This window comes from Haliaeetus leucocephalus, unplaced genomic scaffold (assembly GCF_000737465.1).
Source record: "Haliaeetus leucocephalus isolate CR32 unplaced genomic scaffold, Haliaeetus_leucocephalus-4.0 Scaffold147, whole genome shotgun sequence".
NCBI classification, from domain to species: domain Eukaryota; kingdom Metazoa; phylum Chordata; class Aves; order Accipitriformes; family Accipitridae; genus Haliaeetus; species Haliaeetus leucocephalus.
In genome coordinates, this window is record NW_010972583.1 from 1,983,269 (window position 1) to 2,003,444 (window position 20,176).

Here is a 20,176-nt window from a genome sequence, read left to right on the forward strand (position 1 = left end):
AGAGAATGATTTTGAATAGTAATTGAAGTATATTGCATCCTGCAAAAAATCACCTGCTCTGTATTTCAGTTCTTATGGGAATCCAAGTTTTATGGGTTTTATGCTTGTGACAACATGAGGTAAGTTTAAAATTGTGATTTACTGGCCAAGGCATTCCAGGCAGCCACAAGAATTTGTAGTCGATTAAGAAGGCAAATTTCAGACTTGAAGTTTTGCTCCAGTTCTGCTGCTTGCAGTCTCAAAGGTTGATGTGTGCCATGGTCACCGCTTTGGGTTTTTTCCGATCACAGCTACAAATCTCTCTCAAAATAATCTCCCGATGCTTTGCGGAAAGCAGGTCTTCATATCCCCCGACTCCTCGTTCATGGCTCTCAGGCAAGAGACCAGCTCATCGGGGACCAGCGTTTGCTCTTGACCGTCGCTGCCCAGCGCGTGTCCCCACTGGTTCTCCGGGAGGGAGCCGTGTCCCCCCAGGGCTGAGCCGAACGCGTGGCTTTGCCCGCTCCGGCTGTTGTTTAAGATGAGGTTGATCTTCTCCAGCAGACAGAGGGGGTGTCCCCCTCCCTCCCCGTCCCACAGGTGGGGAACGGGGCTCGTGTAGTCTCTGAAGAAGACATTCATCTCCGGTTCTGGGAGGTGGGGGGGGGGCTGCGTTTGGTAAATATTGGCGGCCACGTACCCCAGGGGGTTCCCGTCGGACACCTGAGGTTTGTAGTCGGTGATCTGCTCAGGGGTCGTGGTGCTGGCAGGCACCTTGGTCCCCGGGCGCTCCCCGACCTCGGGGACCTCTCTGCTGGGCTTCCTTCTGGTGGCCACGTTCTTGTACTCCTTGTGCGCCGGCACCTCCTCGATTTCCATGACTGCGGGGTCGCTGGTGTCCAAGAACGGCTCGTGGAAACTGCTACTTGTGGAATCACTCTTTTCCTGGAAAAAAAAACGATGACCGTGGGAGCAAACTGGCAAATTTTACCCAGGGGTGAGCTACCATTAGAGCATCCCGAGGAAGAAACGGGGCAATGACGTGTTGTCTTCATCTCGTCTTCCTTCCCACCTCTCTCATCCAATCCCCCCTGTGAAAAGGACCGCAGCGAGGTGGACGGGAGAAGACGGGGAGCAGCTGTGCCTGTCTCCACGCTCCTGCACGCACTTCAAGGGTGGCTTGAGTCAACTGTGGCCACTGAATAAAGAGCATATTGAGGCAAAGTTTAAAGACCTCAGCTAAGCTGGGCTCCCATGCACCTTGGAAATGCCTGGGAAATGATTCCTGATCGGTTCCTGGTCCCTTAGAGATTAATCCTCTTCCCATCCATGTTTCTCACAGCTCTGGAGCAAGCTTTAATCTAAGGGGAGACTAGTGAAGAAAAGCTGGGAGATAATAATAATAGTGCAATTACCTGGAGTGACTTTACCACGTTGCTGTTTTCCATGTGGGGAAAGTCTTCAAACAGCCATTTTGGCAAGAGCGACACAAGGATGGTGCTAATTCTTTACCAAAAAGAAAAAAATAAACACCAAGACGTTAGTCCATTTTATTAGTCACTTATTCTTCATGCAGGATGAAACTGTCCCCCGGCAGGAGGGGCACACAAGTGCACCCATCCTTCAAGGATGGCTTGGAAGCCCCAGGTTTACCCCATATGGGTGGGGTTTTCCCCATTTGAACTCTAGCTCTTCGTCTTTCAACCTTATTCCCCTAGGTTTGATTCGTGGCGGTGCAAACCTGGAAGCTAAATTACTCTAGGTAAATCCCTTATGTAAAACTTGTCTGGATGTGAAAATGTTGCTAAACTGGAGGGCGGGGGGAAGGACCAAGCTATGCGTATGAATCAGAGGAGGCATGTGTGCCCTGAGCTGATGAAATCAAATACACAGCAGTAATGAAAGTTGATTTTCTTACAGCCAAAGCTGCTGCAGAAATGAAAATAATTTGCAAGAGATTTTAATTTCGCTGAGCTTTGCTGATGTCCTGGTGCTTCGCTGCGTTCCTGGGAAAATACACAGTCCCTGTTGTTGCTGAAATGCCCGTGTTTCACAATGACATCGAGAGCAGAAGAATTAGGCTGGGTTCAGGAACCAAAAGAGGCAGTCCTTCGACATCCTCTACCCCAGGTCTCCTCTCCCCTATTTCTTGTTTTGTTGGGAAGATCCAACCAGCAGTGCTGTGCCACAGAGGCCACCCATTCCCCTGGATTTGTGTCGCGGACAGCAGCGCCTGGACTCCTGGACATCCCTGTTCCAGCTACTGGGCAAACTGGGATAGATGAGTGCTGGTTTGCAAGGGTGCCTGGCAAACAGCAGTCAGTGTTAAAACCAGTTTTAAGGTCCTCCCCATTGAGTTTTCCAGCTGCTCCACTCTCCAGTCTCCGCCTGTCCCTCAGGGTCCAGGCGTGAGGGGCTTCAGCATCCCCTCCTCAGTCAAAACTGGGAGTAACAAGTCCTAGGACAAAACTTACCTACAGAGGTTATGTTTTTCCTCTCGTTTTTTACCCCCACCCTTATATCTCTGTAAAGGCTAGCCTTTACAGAGGAATGATTTTTTACTTTTTTTGTTGGTCTCTGCCTTGCTGTAGAGCACACAAATGTCATTTCATATAGCAATCTGCTTAATGGGTGAAGTCGCCCTCAGTAAGAGCAGGCTGCAGTGAAAGGGACTGGTTTCTGTAGTTAATTTTAAAATATTCTGGAAGAAAAGTATGAGTTGAAAATAAGGAACAAATCGTGGAGGAGAAGGCAATACCTTTTTCTGGCTGATTTTTTAAACATCAGAATTAACAGAACAGCTGACAATATGACCACGCTGACGCCCAGTCCCAGGAAAACTCCAATGTCATCATCTGAAAAAGGATAGAGAGGAAAAAGGTCGATCGGGTGGCCCTGCTCTGCCGCCCCATCTGCCACAAGGTTCGTTGAAGTAAAGGGAAGACCTTTGCTAAAACAGCCTTCAGCGTTTCACCTGCCCTTTTGCTCCTCAGTGAACAAAGCAAAGCCATAACAAAAGCAAAACGAAAACTGCCGTCCCATCCGCGCTGTGCTGTGACCAGGCACTGCAGCCCCTTCCCCTCGCAATCACCACGCAGGGGGGATTCAGCCAAGTAGTTCGAAGAAGTGTGGTCACGGTCTTAAACCATTTCCTACGCAGCCTTACTACCTCCAGAAACACTGAAGTCAATTCTTCAGCTTATGTTGGTTTTGCTTTTGGTTTAAGTACTGCAACAGATCATAACGTAACCTTTACCAGAAGATGTGCAAACCAGAGCATAACCGAAGTTAGAAACATGGATGGGAAATGCTTAGACGAGTCTCTGGTTCAAACTGCGAGATTGAAACAGTCTATTGCTGGTATGCTACGTGTGAGCGTTACCTTGTATTTTCCTTGTTTTCTTATCTCCTACTGGTCGTAATGTACATTATACTATAAGTCTCATGAAGAAGCAAAACTTAAGGCTTGCATTATGCGGGTGCTATTCATCCATGAGAGCACCGCAGCCTTTCCTGCCATGCGGCTCATGTCCCCACAGAGTGCAACATTGCTTTTCAGACTCCTCCGAAGTGTGAAAGGGAGCTTTTGCTTCCCCATCGCCAGGTGCTGCTCGGGCTAAAACTTCCACTTCTGGTCAAGGAGAAAGTCTGGCTTACCAAGTCTGAGCTACTATCTTCTTACCATGGGAGATCTCGCTGTAGGTGCTGCCCAGGACCTGGTCCTCCGACGGGACTTAAACAGAGAGAGGAAAAAAATGTCCATAACTTCATTTAGAGGACAGTGGGTGACATAGAAGCTATGGCTTATTTTTATTTTGTTAATATTGTTTAGAAAAGTAAATAATGGTATAATGAGAAAAATAAAGCCCCCTAAAGTAATTAGTAACTCCAGCTCTGGCTGGACTCTACTCAATCTCCTATTTCTCAGAGATCCAATTAAACGAGATGTTGATGAACACATAACACCAATTACAAAACATCCTCCACGCACACCGCTCCCCTCAGCACCTGAAACAAGAATCTAGACTTCCTGAGGAACCGTACATCATTTTTCACGAGTCCCTACAGATTATTTCCCAAAGTGTGTGACCCCCATGGGACTGAATTTTCTGATGGCATCCGTTTGTGTGACGGGCTGTGCGGTGAGGGAAGATCTGCAGCTAAAGAGCCTGCCATGGCAAGACGCGTATTTTTGCTAAAACAAGCAGCGAGCTTTCTTCGGGGGGGTCACCCTGCAAGAAAAAGGGTCTCTGCTGGGACGTGCACGGCGTGCACGCTCCCCCTCCGGAGAACGTGTCCCGCCGGAGCATCCCGGGCAGAGCCCGCAGGAGGGAGGTGTGCTGGGAACGTAAGGGAGTGCTATTGCAAGGACAAGGAAGGGAGCCGGTCCCTTTTCACCGCGAGCAGGACAAGAGTCGTCATCTTGGACTGCAGCAGTTAAAGCACGGGTCACCGAAGAGGACAACTGGTCTAGCAGCAAGGAGGAGGAGCGCCAGGGTGGGTTGCCTTTTCTTGGAAATGCAAGAGCAGTTTCAGCAAACATCTGTCGGGAATGGAAGCAATACAGCTGATCTTCCCTTGGGACGGGGTAATCTTCCTCTCCAGCCTTGCTCCCTATGATTTGGCTGTGTCTTTCAATGGCGGTGAGCATTGCTGATGTGGTTGTGGGTCCGCGTTGGGTTTGAAGGAAGGGAAATGCCCCCAGAGCGGCTGGCAACATAAAGGGCCCCTTTTGCAGAGTCATCCGTGCAAGTACAGCTCACACTGGCAGCGGGGTTTTCCCAAGACAGCAAATTGCCAATACTGGGAAATTTGGGAAGGGCAGACTTGCAAGAGCATCTTTAGAAGTACAAGAATCCAGGTGCTTTATGAAACGCCTCATTTGCATGTCTGAAAACTCCTCCATGCCCTTCAGCTGGCTGACTGCTTTAGGAAAAATCCTGCTGCTCCCCATGTTTGCCTCTCTGTCCCCGAAGCCGGCGGTCCCAGCAGGGCAGGGACGAGAAGCCACCTCCTCCGCAGAGGGGGACCGTCACCCGGCTCACGGTGAACGTCTGCTTGTGGCAGCAGAGGGCTGAATGCATTGAAGCAGAGCATCAGCATCAATCAGAAGAGCAGCCAGCACCCTCACCTACAATCACAGAGCTTCAACTGGCCAGGACAATTAAGGATATCCAGCTTAATATATCCTATATATATAATATATATATAATAATAACCTAAAAAACACAGGCCACCTGGTTTCAGCCAGTGATTTCTGCAACAGAGTAACCCATCCGTTGAGATTGGTTTAGATGAAAATGAGTGAAAACCTTTTGGAATTCACAGCCTTTAATGAATAAAACAGCAGCGGTCAAAGGATGGAGCTTATCCAAGCCTGGTGGAGCAAGCCCTGTTCCGCTTCTGTTTGGTACTTGATTCGCAAGGACCAACGCGAATCCAAATGCAATTTCTGCCTCTCCAAAGGGCAAAAAAATCCCAGTAGAAAGTACTGCCTTTGATTTTGTGCATTTGAAGCACACGCATCTCCTAGCAGAGCTCCCGGAGTTTGAGTATTTCGGTTCCCTAAGTAGAGCGTGTTTGCAGTACAAGCCCACTCAGCTGGAGTGCGCTGCAGGCGCTGCAAAGCATCTCTCAAATACATGGGATTGTGGAAGGCAAGTGCTGGAGTACATCATTCTGCAGCCTGGGAATTCAGCTCTTTGGGGGGCAGGTGTCACTGGCACATTGAACTGGTATAAAATAACAAAAATTAATATGCCTGCAGCAATGCCTTACTGACGATGGACGGGCTCAATCTGAATAAAGAAGAAAGAGGTTCAACCTGTGGGGTCAAGCTGGAGGACTTGACTGCGGGTGTCAGCCGTGGGTTGTGTCGGTGCTTTGGAAGCAAACCTTGTCACAGGCACGAGCTTCACTGCTGCCTTATGTTGGCACTTCCCCACATAAACCCCCAAGCTTTGTTAAAGGAGTCTCTGCAACCACTAAGGATAAAGTCTCTATTTTTAAGCATTTAACACATTTCCAAGCCATTTGCTAGTGCAAAGGTTAGAGCATCCTCCCTTTGACACCCAGCTCTTCCCCCTTCCACGCAGACAGAGACCTGCTGCCGAGATTTAAGCCCACTTGAGGATCAGGACCCTGGAAATTCATGTCGCCAGAGCTGGAGGTGCCCAAACCCCGGCCTGCCCAGAGCCAAAGACTGTCAGCGTGTCTGTGAGCATAACACCTAATTGGCAGGGCTAACAGATGTGAACAGCCCGGGATGAATCGGCCAGGAACATTTGTTTCCATTTCTCGGGGAAAAAATTGAATAACTGCCCTTCTCAAAGCTGCGAGGGGTGCCAACCAGAAACACAGAGCCGGTTTGTCACAGGGAAAGTATCTGAGCAGCTTCAGATAACCCACCTAAAACTGCATCACAGCATGGGACAGTGAAGTGACGACATCCTCAGGTGTTACCCCTGCTCTGCCAGGGCAGGGAGGGCACTAACGGGTCTTCATGGCCCTGACCAGCCTCACCTAGGACCTCCACCCACACCCCCTGCCCCCGGGATATTTAAGCTCAGCCCTGGGTTATAAACTGTGTTGGAGGAGCTCTGGAGGTCCTAGGAGTGATCCATAGACTGATTTCACCTCAGCCCTCCCTTGTCTCCATGGACCTGCGCAGCCATCGCTGGATGCTGCGTGCAGCATCCCTGCATGCAGAGGGGTTTTGCCTGCGCTGTGGTGGCCGTGGAGCAGGTACGGTGGTGCTGGGAGGGTGCTCAGCGCTCGGATGGTGAGCGGTGTGGGGGTTATCCTGGTTCACCTGGGCGAGGACCAGCAGCGGGATGGAACGGCTCAGGGAGCTCGGCGTGCCCAGCTCCTGGGGACAGCCAAAGCCAAGGCACGCAGTGCTTGAGATGACGATAGTCCTTACTTTCCCTTGTAAATTGGGCTATGCTCTTACCTAAAACAGTTTCCAGAAGCGAAGCCTGCCTGCTTCCCGCTCCAGGTAAGAAAGGGCAAGCTGCAGCTTGGCCGGTTGGTCTCTGTAAAAGTTGTTTTCTATGTTTTGGTTTATCTGTAACATTTTACTGTCAAATGTGCAAGGCAGCAACCTCACCTTTTCTATCACAAAAAGGGAGCATGAGCCCATTGGTGTACCTTGTGAATTAAGACGTGGTTCTCGTGTGCGTTAGATCTCTAGCTCCTGCGCACAGAAGGCTTTCATACAGATGCATTGATAAAAAGATCCCTATTTTCATGTCCTGCGGCCAAAAGGTTTTGATCTAGAGCCCTGCTTTCCTCTGGTCAACGGGAAGGGTTTGCATCTTGTTTCTAAAACTAAGTCAGTCCACAAAACTGGCAGGCTGTGGGCACACCGGGAATGGAAGGGCCCGCTGAGCTCCGCAGCTCTATTGCAGCAAGCGGCAGCTTTTCCACCCCCCTGGGCTTACCTTGGCCGCAGCTTGGTTTGCTGACTCCGTCGGGGTAGACCGCATATACCGACACGTTGATGCGACCTCCTGGTACTGCCTCTTCTGGAAAGGAGCAAGATTTGCCTTGAAAATGTATTTGTAAGCTGCTGTGAAAGCTCTCGGCTTGCTCAAGGGCTTCGTCCTCTTTCCCTCTCACCTTCACCCGGGAGACCCGATCCCACCGACTGCCCTCGCTCCTCCTTGCTCCCAAAGGGCTCTTCACGGTCCCACTCTCCAAAAACTAAGTGGCCAGGGGCTCAATTTCACATGAAACTCTGCCTTTCTGATATATTTTGGCTGTATAATATCCTGATGAACCACACCAAACAGCGAAATGACTCCTGGAGTATCTTACCTTGGATGTACGTGTGTGTTTCCTGGCATGGGACTTTCTTCCAAAAATATTGCTCCTTCTGGCCATACTGGGCGGTGGAAACCCACTCCACTATGAACCAGAGCGGGGACCTCCCGCTGCGGCGGGGGGGCTGCCAGGCCACCGAGATCCCGCTCCGGTTCTCGGGCTTCACCTCCACAGCCACCGGTGCCGGGAACTCTGCGGAGAGAGACGGCAGGGGGGCTGTCAGCCCAACCTCATCTTTGAAGAGCAGAAGACTTTGGAAGGGTCAGCTAAACCCAGGTAAAATGTGTCTTTCCTGAAAATGTTTAAGGATGAAGAGGGAACAAGAAATTCTAGAATGTAGTGGGGTTTTATATACATATATATATATATATATATACACACACACATGCACACACATATATATATAAAAATACCAATATCTATATTTTTATATCTATACATCTATTTTTTTATATATCTGTGCTCACATACACATATCGCGAAAGCACATCTTCAGCTTTGTCATGTCTCATCTGAAATGCTTTACCTGTCATTTCTTACAAGAAAGGCACATGATTCTGATAAATATGAGAGATTAGAGAATTTTTTCCACCTTATTTCTCTTTAGTTTCTTTTTAGTCATGTATTTGTCCTCAATTTGAATGGGACTTTCCCCTCCCATTGCTCATTAAAAGGCACACTTTTAAAAAATAGGAAAGTGTGGTTGTGGGGAAAACCACACAACCTGTAGTGCAGGGAACCTAAGGTGGCCCAGAAAGGAATTTTTTTTTTTTTCCCTCCCTTTCTGTTTGCAAGGACCCAGCTCCCAGCTGGGGCTGTCTCCCTGCCAGAGGCAGCAGGAGCTATTTTTGGGAGCACGGAGCAGAGGAGCACCCTTGCACCGAGCCCGCTGCCCACCACCAGCCAGCACAGGCAGGACAAACAGATTTTTAAGCTTGTTGCTGCAGCCTTCAGAGGCCAAGGGCTGAGATAGGCGCCTGCGGAGCATCTCCATCGCCAGGGGATGCCGGCCTCGTCCGGAGGACATTGTGTCCCCTTGGAAAAGCTCTGCCGGGGCTTTTCCCTTGCTTTAAAGCCACGCACGCACAACCTAGCATTTTTTTCCCCTGCCATCCTGCTAAAAGCTGGTCTCTGTTAAAGCTGCCATTGCTTTGTGCGAGATCCTACCTTCCTGGCCGCCGGCACCTCGGCCGAGGGTGATGTTGGCGGGGCTGGAAGCCCCCCTGGAGTTGTGAGCGGTGATTTGGAGGGCACGGGCTCCGGGGGGGACCAGGACGCTGCACGCCGTGCTGGAAGTGTTGCAGAGGAGCATCGCTCCCCGGGGGCTCTCGGCGGTCACGGTGTAGCCCAGGATCTTCCCGCGGGCATCCCGGGGCGAGAGGGGCTGCGAACGGCCGGAGAGGGGATGGGTGAGGGGTCTGACCCCCAGCAGCCCTGGCGCAGGATAGACGTCCCCTCAGCTGGGCAACGGGGACGGATTTTTGCAAGGATGGAGAGGTTTTGCCCCAAGAACGTGTTGGGGTCTCCTCTTCCCCCCCCCATCTCTTTGGTCCAAGGGCATCACCTTCCACCGCCTCTCGGCAGGGGCTGTTCTCGCGCGGGGAAATTTCACAGGAGCCGCCCAAAAAAGACTTTACCTTGATCAAGACCGTCACCTCGCGGCTGCCGTTCGAGAACGCCGGGCCCAGCCGCCGCCAGACGTCGGGTGCCGCGGCGGGGGCTGCGGGAGGAAGCGTGGGACGTGGCGTGAGCTCCCGAAGGGGAACCAGCCGGGGATCCCACCCATGCGTGGGGCTCCCACCCACGGACGGGGCTCCCACCCACGTGCAGCATTTGCAGAAAGCCACGCTCGGCCGGCGGCTCCGTGCTGCACGGCTTTGCTGCTGCGGAGAGGAAACGGCCCGGGCTGAAAAAAGCAGCGAGCGCTGCTTTTTAGGGCGAGCGTGTCCCCGGTTTCCTCGCTGCAACCGGGATGTAAGGGAGGGCATCGCTCCTGGGGCGTCTCGGCCGAGATAACGGAGCCGGCTGTGTCTAAGCTTATCCTGGTGTTAGTAACTGGGATGCAAAGAGGGGAAGGCAACAAGGTATGTGTCGGATGACCCAAGACAACAGGTCTTGGTGGGACACTTTTCCACCTAGGGCCAGAGGACTTTTCCCTGCTGCCAGGGAGCAAGCCAGCTACCAAAGACGGATACGCATATCCCATCCCTCTTTTTGTACGGAAAAACCACGTGCCTGCAAAGCCCCTCTGGCATCTTTCCAGCTCCTACCGTACCGCCGCAACCTGAGGAATCTGCCAAAATCACCATGACCCGCAGCCCGCCGCGGGGCCGGGAGCCCTCGGAGGGCATGAGACAAGTTGCCGGCTTACGACAGTGCTCAGCCCTTGGCCGCAGCGTGGGGACGGTGGCGATGCCACAGCGTCGTGCCCGACGTCTGCCGACAGCGGTCTCCCGTGTCACTGAGCTGACTCGAGGATGCTAACGGGATGCCCAGCATCCTGAGCTTGGGCCGGGTCCCCGCAGAGCATCTCAAGGAGCTGATGGGCTGCTTTTGGGGGAAAAAAAAAAAAAAAAAAACAACAAAAAAACCACAGGGAGAGCAGTGCCGAGGCTGAGCGTACCTGCCTCGGGGGTGGTGTAGAGAAAAGGGGTGCTCCAGGCGCTCCAGGGGCTGTCGGCAGGGCTGAGCCGGCACCGGACCTGAAACGCGTACTGGGTGTTACTCTGCAGGTCGTGCTGCGAGCGGGACCCGTGCTGCGCCGTGCTGTCCCACTCCTCCACCTGCAAGGGAAGCGGGGTGCTAGGTGGGGAGCAGGATTGCCCCCCCCCCGCTGCTGCCGCCGGCCCCAAAATGTAAAGTGGGAGCCGGCGGCGGTCACTGCCTTCCTCTTCTACGTGGATGGGGACAGGCAAGGTCCTCCCCGAGGACACAGGGCTGGCTAACGCACTGGGCAAGCTGGGGTGGTGCAGCGAGAGCCCCCAGCCGGCTACATCGCTGGGCTTCTGACACCATGGCAATTTGGGGGGGGGCTCTGGTGGGTGCCGGAGGTTTCCGAAAGGGACCCGGGTGGAGCTGCCCGCAGTGCGGTCATGTCTGCGAGTGTGCAGGGACGACCGATGAAGCGTGCGTGCGCTGAGCATCCCTAGAGGCTTTTCTGCCTCCTTGCAGAACTAGATAACGTTCGGAAATATTTTGAGTTTTGCCCTTTTGCTTAAAAAGCAGAGATGATAACCCTGCCTGAAAGGCGCTCTCGGAGGGCATTGGCTGTTCTGCCCTGACAAAGGTGGGGGGCTGCCCACGGCTGGGGGTGCGTGCCCCCCCCAGGCACAGAAGCAAAGGGGTGGGTTTTAAATGACCCCCCCAAATGCTCCCATTGCCCGTGGATTCTTAGGGCTCTCCAGAACTGGTGCATCTCCTAACATGGGGCAGCTCACACACATGGATCTGAGGGTGGGGGGGAGTCTTTTTGGGGGGGTCCCAGGACATCTCACATGCCACGCCGGGGCACCCGTGGCTTTGTGTCGCTCCTCGCAGCGCACGTTCTCCAGCAACGTCTGCCTCTTCCAGCGGATGGTGGTGGTGGGAGGCGACGTCTCCATCGTCTCGGCGCCGGCGACCAGGGGTAGAGCGGGAACCACTGCGGGAAGAGCCGGGAAAACATGGATCAGGCGGTCGGCACGTCCCGGGGGCTGCCCTCCCACCCCTCAGCCGCATTGCCCGTGCATCTCCCTGAAGCGACATCTCAGCGCGGCGTGTACGGCTACGCACAGCCCCAGCACACAGCGCAGCTCACGGACAGATGGACGGATGGATGGATGGATGGATGGATGGACATACCGAGCTCCTGCAGGTCGAGGCGCCGAGGAGGCGAGCGGGCAGCACCCAGCGCGTTGCTGGCCTGCACCCACGCCGAGTAGCGGGTCCCGCCACGCAGCGCGCTCAGCGGCACCGGCAAGCCCGCGGGGAAGATCTCCTCCTCCTCCTCCTCCTCCTCAGCATCCTCCTCAGCATCCTCCTCCTCAGCATCCTCCGCCACCGCTGTCCCCACACTGGGAATCAGAAAGCAGCCCCGGTCAGAGCCTGGCCCAGCATCGTGCACCCGCTGGCAAGGCAAGCCCGACTCTCAAGGGGGCACAGTCATCTCCAAAACTGGGGTTTGTCACTCTTAAAGCAAGCTAGAAAGTAATTGCCTTCGGTTCTTGATGTTTCTGCAGGGCATTTGCTGTAGGAAGTGAACTTTCTCAGTTCTTTCTGGCTGCGCGGTTGAACCTAGGCAAATTTAAGCAGGCAGTTAATCACTTTACAAAGCCTACGTATGACGGGATTTAATGCATTTACTTCAATAATTGAGTCAGATTAATTTTGAAAGCCTGCCGGTCTTGTGTCGCGGGTGCTTCGGTGTCAGACATGGCACAAAGCATCCCGGGCTGGGTAGGAAGGGCTGCGGCATGCTGCGCGGCAGCCGGCACGCCTGCTTCAGGTTCGAGCTTTTGTACTCTGCTGGGGTTTCGGTTTCGGGGTTTGGGCAGCGCTAGGTGCACACCGCCGGCTGCACCCTCTCTGCACGCCCTTTAACTTGGAGAGAATCAATGCACCTGCAAAAAAAAGGCTGTAACACGTTGGTGCAACGTTTGCCAGGCCACTAGTAGCACCGAGCGCGTAAGGTCCACCCTGCGGAATCAAACCCGTGGTTTAAAACGCGGTTTGCGAGCAGGAGACGAGGAAGATGTCAGCTTTAGAAAGCGTAAGTAGGGCATGGCGCCCGACCCAATTCACCGCCGGCGGCAGAGCAGCCCCGGTGTCACCCAGCTTCGTGGCCGCCGCGTCCCGGCGGCTCCGCCGGTTACCCCTTTCCTTCCCCGGCCCCGTCCGGGTGGTCGCATCGCCCGCCCCGCAGCCCCCCGCCCCGGTCCCACGGGACCTTACCTGCGCAGGTGGAGGGCGTAGCGGGTGCTCAGGTGGGTCGGCCGTCCCGTGTCCCACGTGCACGCCAGGCACCCCGAGTGCTCACGGATGGTGCAGGTCAGGTTGCCGGGGGGGTCCGGAGGGTCTGTGGAGGTGAGGTCAGGCAAAGCGTGCTGACACCCCCTCCCCGCCCCGAGCGGTGCCAAATCCAGGCTGCTGTAACCCCCAACCCGCCCCGACTTCCTCGGTGCTGGCGGCTTAACAAAAATCACCAAAACCCCGTCGCCGCGGGGGGGTTACTCACAGCCGGCCAGGACGTGGGTGCCGCACACCAGCTGGTGCCGTTCGCTGTCGGAGCAGCGGGCGAAGCAGGCGACGGTCCCGAAGGGCATTCGGAAATCGCGCAGCTGGAGCCGGACGGTGCTGCTGTTGAGGGGCTGGAGGGGACCCTCGGCGAGGCTGTAGTTGAGAAGGATGAGGAACTTGGCCCAGGGGCAGCCGAGGGTGGAGAGGCAGTTGATGGAGACGTCGGAGCCCATCCGCACCACCGGCGCGGGCTCGATCCAGACGTGCCCCGAGCACTTGATGTTCGCGACACCTGCGCCAACACCCCACGGGTCAGGGCGGCTCCGGGTGGGCGTCCCACGGGAGGAGAGGATGCCCGCGGGCTGCACCGCTCCGCGCGGGCGGTCGCCTTTCCGGGATGCGGGCGGCAGCGTGGCGGGACCCCGCGGCCCCCTCGCTCCCCTCAGCCCCCCCAGGATGGGGATAAACCCCCCCCTGCCTTCAGCAGTGACCCAGCAGCTGGTGACTCATCCCCTCGGATCAGAAACGGCTAGTTTCACCCATTTTAGGTTTTGCTTTAATGCTTAAATGACTGCAGGGAAATAACCCGTAGTCTTGAGAGCTCTGATCCCCCGAGATTAGGGCGGCAGCCCCCGCGCGGAGGCACAGCCTGCCCTTCGCTATCAGATGAGGCTTCTGCAGCAGCCCCGGCAAACCCAGCTCGCAGCCGGTATCGGGCTCGATCTGGCCTTCCTGGAAAGGGTGCAGCTGAGCTCCGGCTTCGTGTGCGCGGAGGCAGGGTCACACCGCTCCTCGCAGACGGTGAAACGCCAGCGTGCTTCAACGTGGCTGCCCGTGGCCCCGCTCCAAGGATGCAAGCAGGGAGGAGAGGGTGCTGCAAGGCGTGGGACCCCCCCCTCGCAATTCAAAAAAAGCCCCCCCCCCCCCCCCGCCAAATCCATAGCTGTAGCCCTATAATTTTCCTACTCCCACTCCGATTCCCCAGCAGGGACAGGGCATTTGCTCCGGCGCTCAGCGAGGGTGATGCCGTAGCGGCTGCGCCGAGCCGTGCCGCGCCGCCGCCGCTTACCTCCGCACAGGCAGCAGAGCAGGACGTGGAGTGCCAAAGCCTCGCCGGACCCCGCCATGGCCTGGGCTGCGGCCGCTGCCCGCGCCTGGCATAGTCTGGGGAGGGAGGAAAAATGTGAATTATCCCACCAGCCGCACCGCTGCCCGACACGGCCAGGTCTGCCCTCACCCCAGGGATGCTCGGGGACCGCGCCGGAGGTGGCCGTGGGGATGCACGGCGAGGGTTTCGTTGGGGATTTGGGGTCAGGCCGGGTCGCGCCAGCAGTGGGAGCGCAGGGAGACGGGCCCGTGGGCACACGGGACTCAGTGTTTTGGGTAACGGGCACCCCATCAGCAGAGCCCTGTGTCCAGCCCCGGTGAGCAGCCTCGAGGCCGCTTTCCCCAAGATTCCACCTCTGGTGACATTTCTCTTAGTTTTCATAGCCGTGAAATTTCTCCAATCCTTTCCTTATACAAACCCGTATGTTCATGCAGTTTTTGGTAGCCCACAGGCTGGACAGCCTCACCTCCACCTCCGGGCAGGTGATGGAGCAAACCCCCAAAAACCAGCTCCCAGCACACGCAGGAGGACCAGGAGGTGATGGGAGCAGGCAGCGTGGATTTACAAAAGGGAAATCACGCCTCAGCAGCCCGAGAGCCTTCCTCGAAGAAGACTGGTGTGCTGGGTGAGGGGGTTGCAGGGGATGCTTCTGTTTTCATCCTGCCCCTCTGCTCAGCCCTGGGGAGGCACATCTGGAGCGCTGGGTCCGGGGCTGGGCTCCCCCCAAAACAAGAGAGACAGGGACAGACTGGAATGAGTCCAGCAAAGGTGCCTGAGGGTCTGGAGCACCTGAGATGTGAGGGAGGGCTGGGAGAGCTGGGGCTGTTCAGCCTGGAGAGGAGAGGGCTCAGAGGGGTCTTATCCTTGCATATATATGTCTGCTGGGGGAGTAGAGATGAGGGAGCCAGACTCCTCTCAGTGGTGCCCAGGGACAGGACAAGAGACAATGGGCTCACATTGAAAATCAGGAAATTCCAGTTAAACGTAAGAAAAAGCCCTTTAAGGATGGCCAAGCATGGGGCTGGCTGCCCTGAGGGGTTGCTCTGCAGTCTCCATCCCTGGAGATGCTCAGACCCCCCCAGACACAGTCTCATGGGACAGAAGCATCCCCTGTTTCCATAACACCTTTCCCACCCCCTTGCTGTGGCGGGTCCTGCCTGAGCCGAGCAATGGCTCTTCCTGGCCGTGCTCCCCCCCCCCGCCCCGAGACAGTCCCAAAATCCCAGGCAAGGGCTTTCCCTCTCTTTCCAAGGAGCCGCGCTCATGTCCGCATCCCACAGCCTTGCCTGAATTTTCCCCTGCTCACTTCACCTTCCTCCCCAGCCTCTTTGGATTCACCCCCCCCTCCAGAGGTGAAGCCCAGCCTTGCCAGCGAGGGGGGAATTGCACTTTTCCAAGAGAAACATCCACCTGGGAGCAGCTTTCACGGCACACCCGAGCCCCCCCGAAGGCTGGGGCGATGCTGCGATGGGCGCAGGGCTGGGTGCTGGGCAGACCCTTGCCATAGCCTTCCACCCCGTTCACGTGCACGGTGCTGAAAACTGAGCAAAGCCCCACGCCTCTGTGGTTTTCTTTTTAAGCCCGCAATAATTAAAAGAACCCTATACAAAATCTGATGTTAGAAATGGCAAGTTTCCCCTTGAGGGACAAGCTGAACCAGAGTCCACTGTGAAAGCTTCAAAATGATGTTGTTCGACCCAAACCAGGCTACTAGCTACAGCTAATGCTTTTGTATTTCTCCTGCTGTGTGCGCTGACCTCGTTTGTTTTAAGGGCTGTGCAAGTATTCGTAATGATTGAGTCAAATTTCAAGTGCCTTCCTATTACCTGACCCACTAAGAGAACTTGAAGGCCTTCCAATTGCCTGTAAACCTTCTGCAAGTTAGAACAAATGAAAAAAAACAACCAAGCCTCGTGCTCTATGAAAAGAGCTGAAAAGACAATAAATCTGCCTGACTGCCAGCTCTAAGACAAGATCGCAGGCTCTGCCTCCTCTGGGGATCACTCACATTCGCGTTTTTATTCCAATTTACGGGCATTTGCAAACTCCGGGCATTTGCAAACTCCAAAGCCAGAAGGAACGAGACCGTTGTCGAGAGACGATGGGTCTTTGATTTCATCTCTACTAAAAAGCCTCCTCGTACGCTAGCGCTAAAGAAATGCGAAGCAAATGAAGAAGGAAAAACTGTCCCGGTTGTGCAAGCCCAAACCATGCAAAATCTTTACCAGCAATGTGTGTCAGAGGTGGCTAACGCACATAAGCAGCAGCTGAGAAACGCGAGCGGGGATTTTGGGGGGCTTTAAACCCGGGTGGTAGTGGGCTGGAAGCTGGGCACAGCGGGGGGGTCCTTACCTTGCCAGTCCTCAGGACATGTGCTGCCGGGCCCCTCTGCCTGCTGCTGCGGCCGGGGCTGTCGAGCACGGCGAGAAGCATCAGCAAGTGTCAGCAAGCCTGACCTAGATAGCTGTGTCGAGAAAAACTGAGAGTTTCCAGTCTGAGTCAGTCCATGGGAAAACCCAGCATCCCTTAAAGGAACAGCCCCGGGGGGGGTTTGCCTTTTTAGTCTTTAAGTTGTTACAGGATTTGGAGTCATCCCGGCAAGTGTAAGTCCATCCCGAATGGATTTTTAGGATGGTGTGGCTGTGTGCGAGGCGACAGGAGCCCAGCGGAGGGGTCCTGGGGAGCCGGGCTGAGCTCCATCAGCAAAAGAACGTTTTTCTAACTAATCCCAGAAGCCTACAATGTAAAACTCCTCAAGGCCTGAGGCTGTTTTCACCGGCACCGAGCGTCACCCCCTCTGCTTGTGCCGGACCCCAGCTCATCGGGGGATGCTACGGGGCTGCGGACCCCCGGGGTGGGGGGGCAGAAGGGGCCGAGGCTCCGGAGCTGCCCCGGTGCTCTCCATCCCACCGGCTCCCACCGCTGCTCCCAAACCCCTCCGGCTGCAGAACCCGTGGCTTCCTTTTTCATATCGGTTGAAGAGTTAACCTCAATAACAGTGTTAACCTCATTAGACGCTGCAACCACAGGAAATACCGCACCGCTCGCTCGCCTCTGCCCTCGCAGAAGGAAACGTTGGGGAACATAATTTCTCCCCCCACCCCGGGCCAAGGCAGACCCTTCCTCTGCCGGGGCTGCTCTGGGTTTTGACTCATCCATGGGGGGTTTTTTTGTAAAAGTGAAGGGTGGGTGAAAGCAAGAGCAGTAGCCTGCTGGCACCGCGGGGGTGAAGCCTCACTGTGTGCTGAAACTATAACATGCAGTTATAATAACATATATGATGCATCTGTATGTATAGTTATACGCAGCCCGAGCAAGCTCGGGAGGGTTTCGGTGGGAATTTTAGTTTCAGCACGCTACGGGTGTGTTTAATGCGTTCTGTAATGAAAGTATTTGTATTAATCTATTGAAAACCATTTTCAGGAGGAGGAAGGGGGTGTCTCGCCTTGCGGGTGGGCTTTGCTGAGATTCGGGAGTCCTGGCGTGGAGGGGAGCGAGCTGAGGAGGGTCCGGGGGGATCCCAGTCCCCTCTGCAGAGCTGCTGGGGCAGAGGGGTCGTTTGCCGGCAGCGACAGAGCTGGGGCTGAGGAAGGAACGCTGTGGGGCACACATCTGGGGCGAGGGCTGCACATCTGGGGCCAGGGCAGCGTCGCAAGCGCGCACATCTGGAGCCAGGTTATGTCACCTGGATCTGGGGTTGCACCGCGGGTGCGCACATCTGGAGCTGGGACGGCACCGAGGGCAAGCACATCTGGGCCCAGGCAGCACACCTGGAGCCAGGGCAGCACATCTGGAGCTGGCATAGCCCATCTGGAGCCAGCACGGCGCATCTGGCTGTGGTACGGTAATGCCTCCAGCCACGGTGCGTCGTGGCTGCTCCCCAGCACCCCGCCAGCCTCGGAGCCTTCCCGAGCTGCTGGTTCCCGTATTGCCCAGACCATCAGCCTTTTCTGGTGCCAGTTAAACTCGTGTCTTCTTATCTCTTCCTGAGCGGCCGCAGCGAGCTGTGGCTCAGTGCCCCGATGCTGCCAGCCCTTGGGCCGGTGGGGAGCAGAATAAGTGCTCACGCCCGGCTCTTTCCCACGGCTTGCTCTTCCCGGTGCTCACAAAACCCAGTTCCTTCTGGGTTTGGAAACCGCTCGGGTTTCCAAACCCCATCGTGCCTCTCACTCCTTTTGCGGCTCTTTGTGATTTGCTTGGATCTTCCTTACAGCCTGATGTCCAAAGGTGGTTTTGCTGCAGTTGTTCCAGAGGCTGGCACGGCACGGCACGGCAGGCTTCTCCCAGCACGCCCCAGGATAGTCCCTTCAGCACCCAGTGCCTGTTCCCCTTGGGACCCGGGGTGCTCCCCAGCCTTTTTCCAGCCAAAAACCCGCCGTCCCCGTGCCACGCTCGCTGCGTCCGACCCAGGGCTGGGGTCGCTTACCCCCTTCCCCGTGCCAGCGCTTTCTCCCAGCCCTCAGCCTGCCTCAGCCACGTTGAGCCCCCCTTCTCCCCATGTTTTTGGGGGTGCACCCTGAATTCAAGGGGCCAAGAAAACTCGCAGGGGAGCGTGGGGGGGCCGCGGTGCCTCACTCCCGCCTCCCTTCTAGCGTGACTTTCCCCGGCCGCCCCCGGGGAAAGCGATTGCATCTCGCAGAGACTTCCTCGCTGGCTGCCGAGACCTGCCCTGCCTCCGCAACCCCGCTCCTCCGGGCCCCACCAGCCTTCCCTCTGCCCCCGTCCCCCCCGGGGTTGGGGGGGGGGGTACCAGGCTCCGAAGCCCTTTTTCCCATCCGCTGGGATGTGCACTCCACCCCGGAGTCATTGCCAGTTTGGCTCCGGGGAGAAACCTCTGGTTGAGCTGGTCGCCAAATGAGATTAAGATTAAAAAACGGGATTAATTTCATTTTTGTTATCTTTGGTGGGCTCGCTGCTGGCCGGGCGCACGAAAATGACTGCAGTGAGTCAGAAGCTTAGTTTAGCAGGAAGGAAAGGTCGGGCCAGGACGGGCTTTGCTGCCAAAAGCGAAGCGCTTGTGTCATACCCGGAGCTGTGCTTGGCACAGGGGACACGGGGGACATGGGGGACACGGGGGACACGGCCACCCCAGGCACGTCCCCGTCTCGCCATGCCTGCACCATTGCAGCCGCACCTTCTGCTGCCCACCAAACCCATTCACCCAGAGGGTCCAAATATTTGACCTTAAAACTGTCACGGTGGCATTTGTGCCGTGGCCGCTGCCGGGGGGGGGCTGCCCCCGCATCCCCCCGTGGGTTCACAGGAGTTCCCCGTGTGTGCGGCTCCCTGTCCATCACCGCGGGGTCTCCGGTGCCACCGGGGGGGGGACGGATGCGCCGGCGGGAGGGCAGGCCTAGGAATTGGGGCCGTTTGCGTCAATCCCGCTGGCGCCGGAGTCCGGGCAGGATTAGGTTCCTCTCTGCTGTTGGAGGAGTAAATATTTCTAGGTCCAAGCCCGCACTGTGGCTTGATAAGGATGGACAGGACTTAGTGCGGGAACAAGGAAGGTGATGCCCATGAGAAAACTTTTCTGACTGTGGTTTTTGGCCAGCTTAAAAGGACATCCTAGATGTGGGAAAGTTGCTCCTGGCTTTTAAAGTCGGTCTGTCCTTCCTGCAGCCCGGTGCGAGCCGTGCCGGGGATTGGCTCCTGCTTCTCCCGCACCCCTTCGCCGGGAGTGGGGCAGCAGCGGGGACACGAACGAGGCAGGAAAAAGAAAGGAAAGTTTGGGCAAAGAGTTTGCTTTCCCCCTGCGAGGGGAGAGGGTGAGGGCGAGCGTGCCGGGGCGAGCAGCAGCTCGCGCCCACGGGGCCACGACGCCCCGTTTCACGCCTGGGGCCGCAGGGGTTGGCCGTGCCCCGGCAGGTCTGGACGTGGCAGGGAGATAATTGGGGATAAAGCTGGCCAAAAAGGGGCCGTTTCCTCTGCAAACACCGTGGCCAAGGGCAACAAACGTCCCGCAGCTGCCTCACCTCCTCCCATCGGGTTGACCCTAAAGTGCTGTGGCTGGGGGGCTCACCCCAACCCCCCCCTGCACCCACCCTGCGAGAC

The 20,176-nt window shown here is 56.1% G+C and overlaps 2 protein-coding genes across 2 annotated transcripts in view; one reads left to right on the forward strand and one right to left on the reverse strand.

Moving 5' to 3' along the window:
• Window positions 1-303: 303 nt before the first annotated feature.
• IL23R (interleukin 23 receptor) lies at window positions 304-14,144 on the reverse strand. Its single transcript, XM_010561538.1, has 15 exons — window positions 14,087-14,144; window positions 13,016-13,309; window positions 12,733-12,856; window positions 11,644-11,744; window positions 11,298-11,443; window positions 10,427-10,586; window positions 9,441-9,523; window positions 8,971-9,187; window positions 7,798-7,995; window positions 7,600-7,683; window positions 7,422-7,505; window positions 3,662-3,712; window positions 2,738-2,834; window positions 1,395-1,485; window positions 304-924 (listed from the first exon to the last, which is right to left on the reverse strand). Exons 1-15 carry the CDS (start codon window positions 14,142-14,144, stop codon window positions 304-306), a joined length of 2,409 nt encoding a protein of 802 aa, XP_010559840.1.
• A 151-nt stretch (window positions 14,145-14,295) lies between these two features.
• SLC35D1 (solute carrier family 35 (UDP-GlcA/UDP-GalNAc transporter), member D1) overlaps window positions 14,296-20,176 on the forward strand; it is a 15,757-nt gene continuing 9,876 nt past the window's right edge. Inside the window, exon 1 of the mRNA XM_010561539.1 lies at window positions 14,296-14,400. Coding sequence (XP_010559841.1) covers window positions 14,296-14,400 — 105 coding nt within the window. The remainder of the gene's footprint in view (window positions 14,401-20,176) is intronic.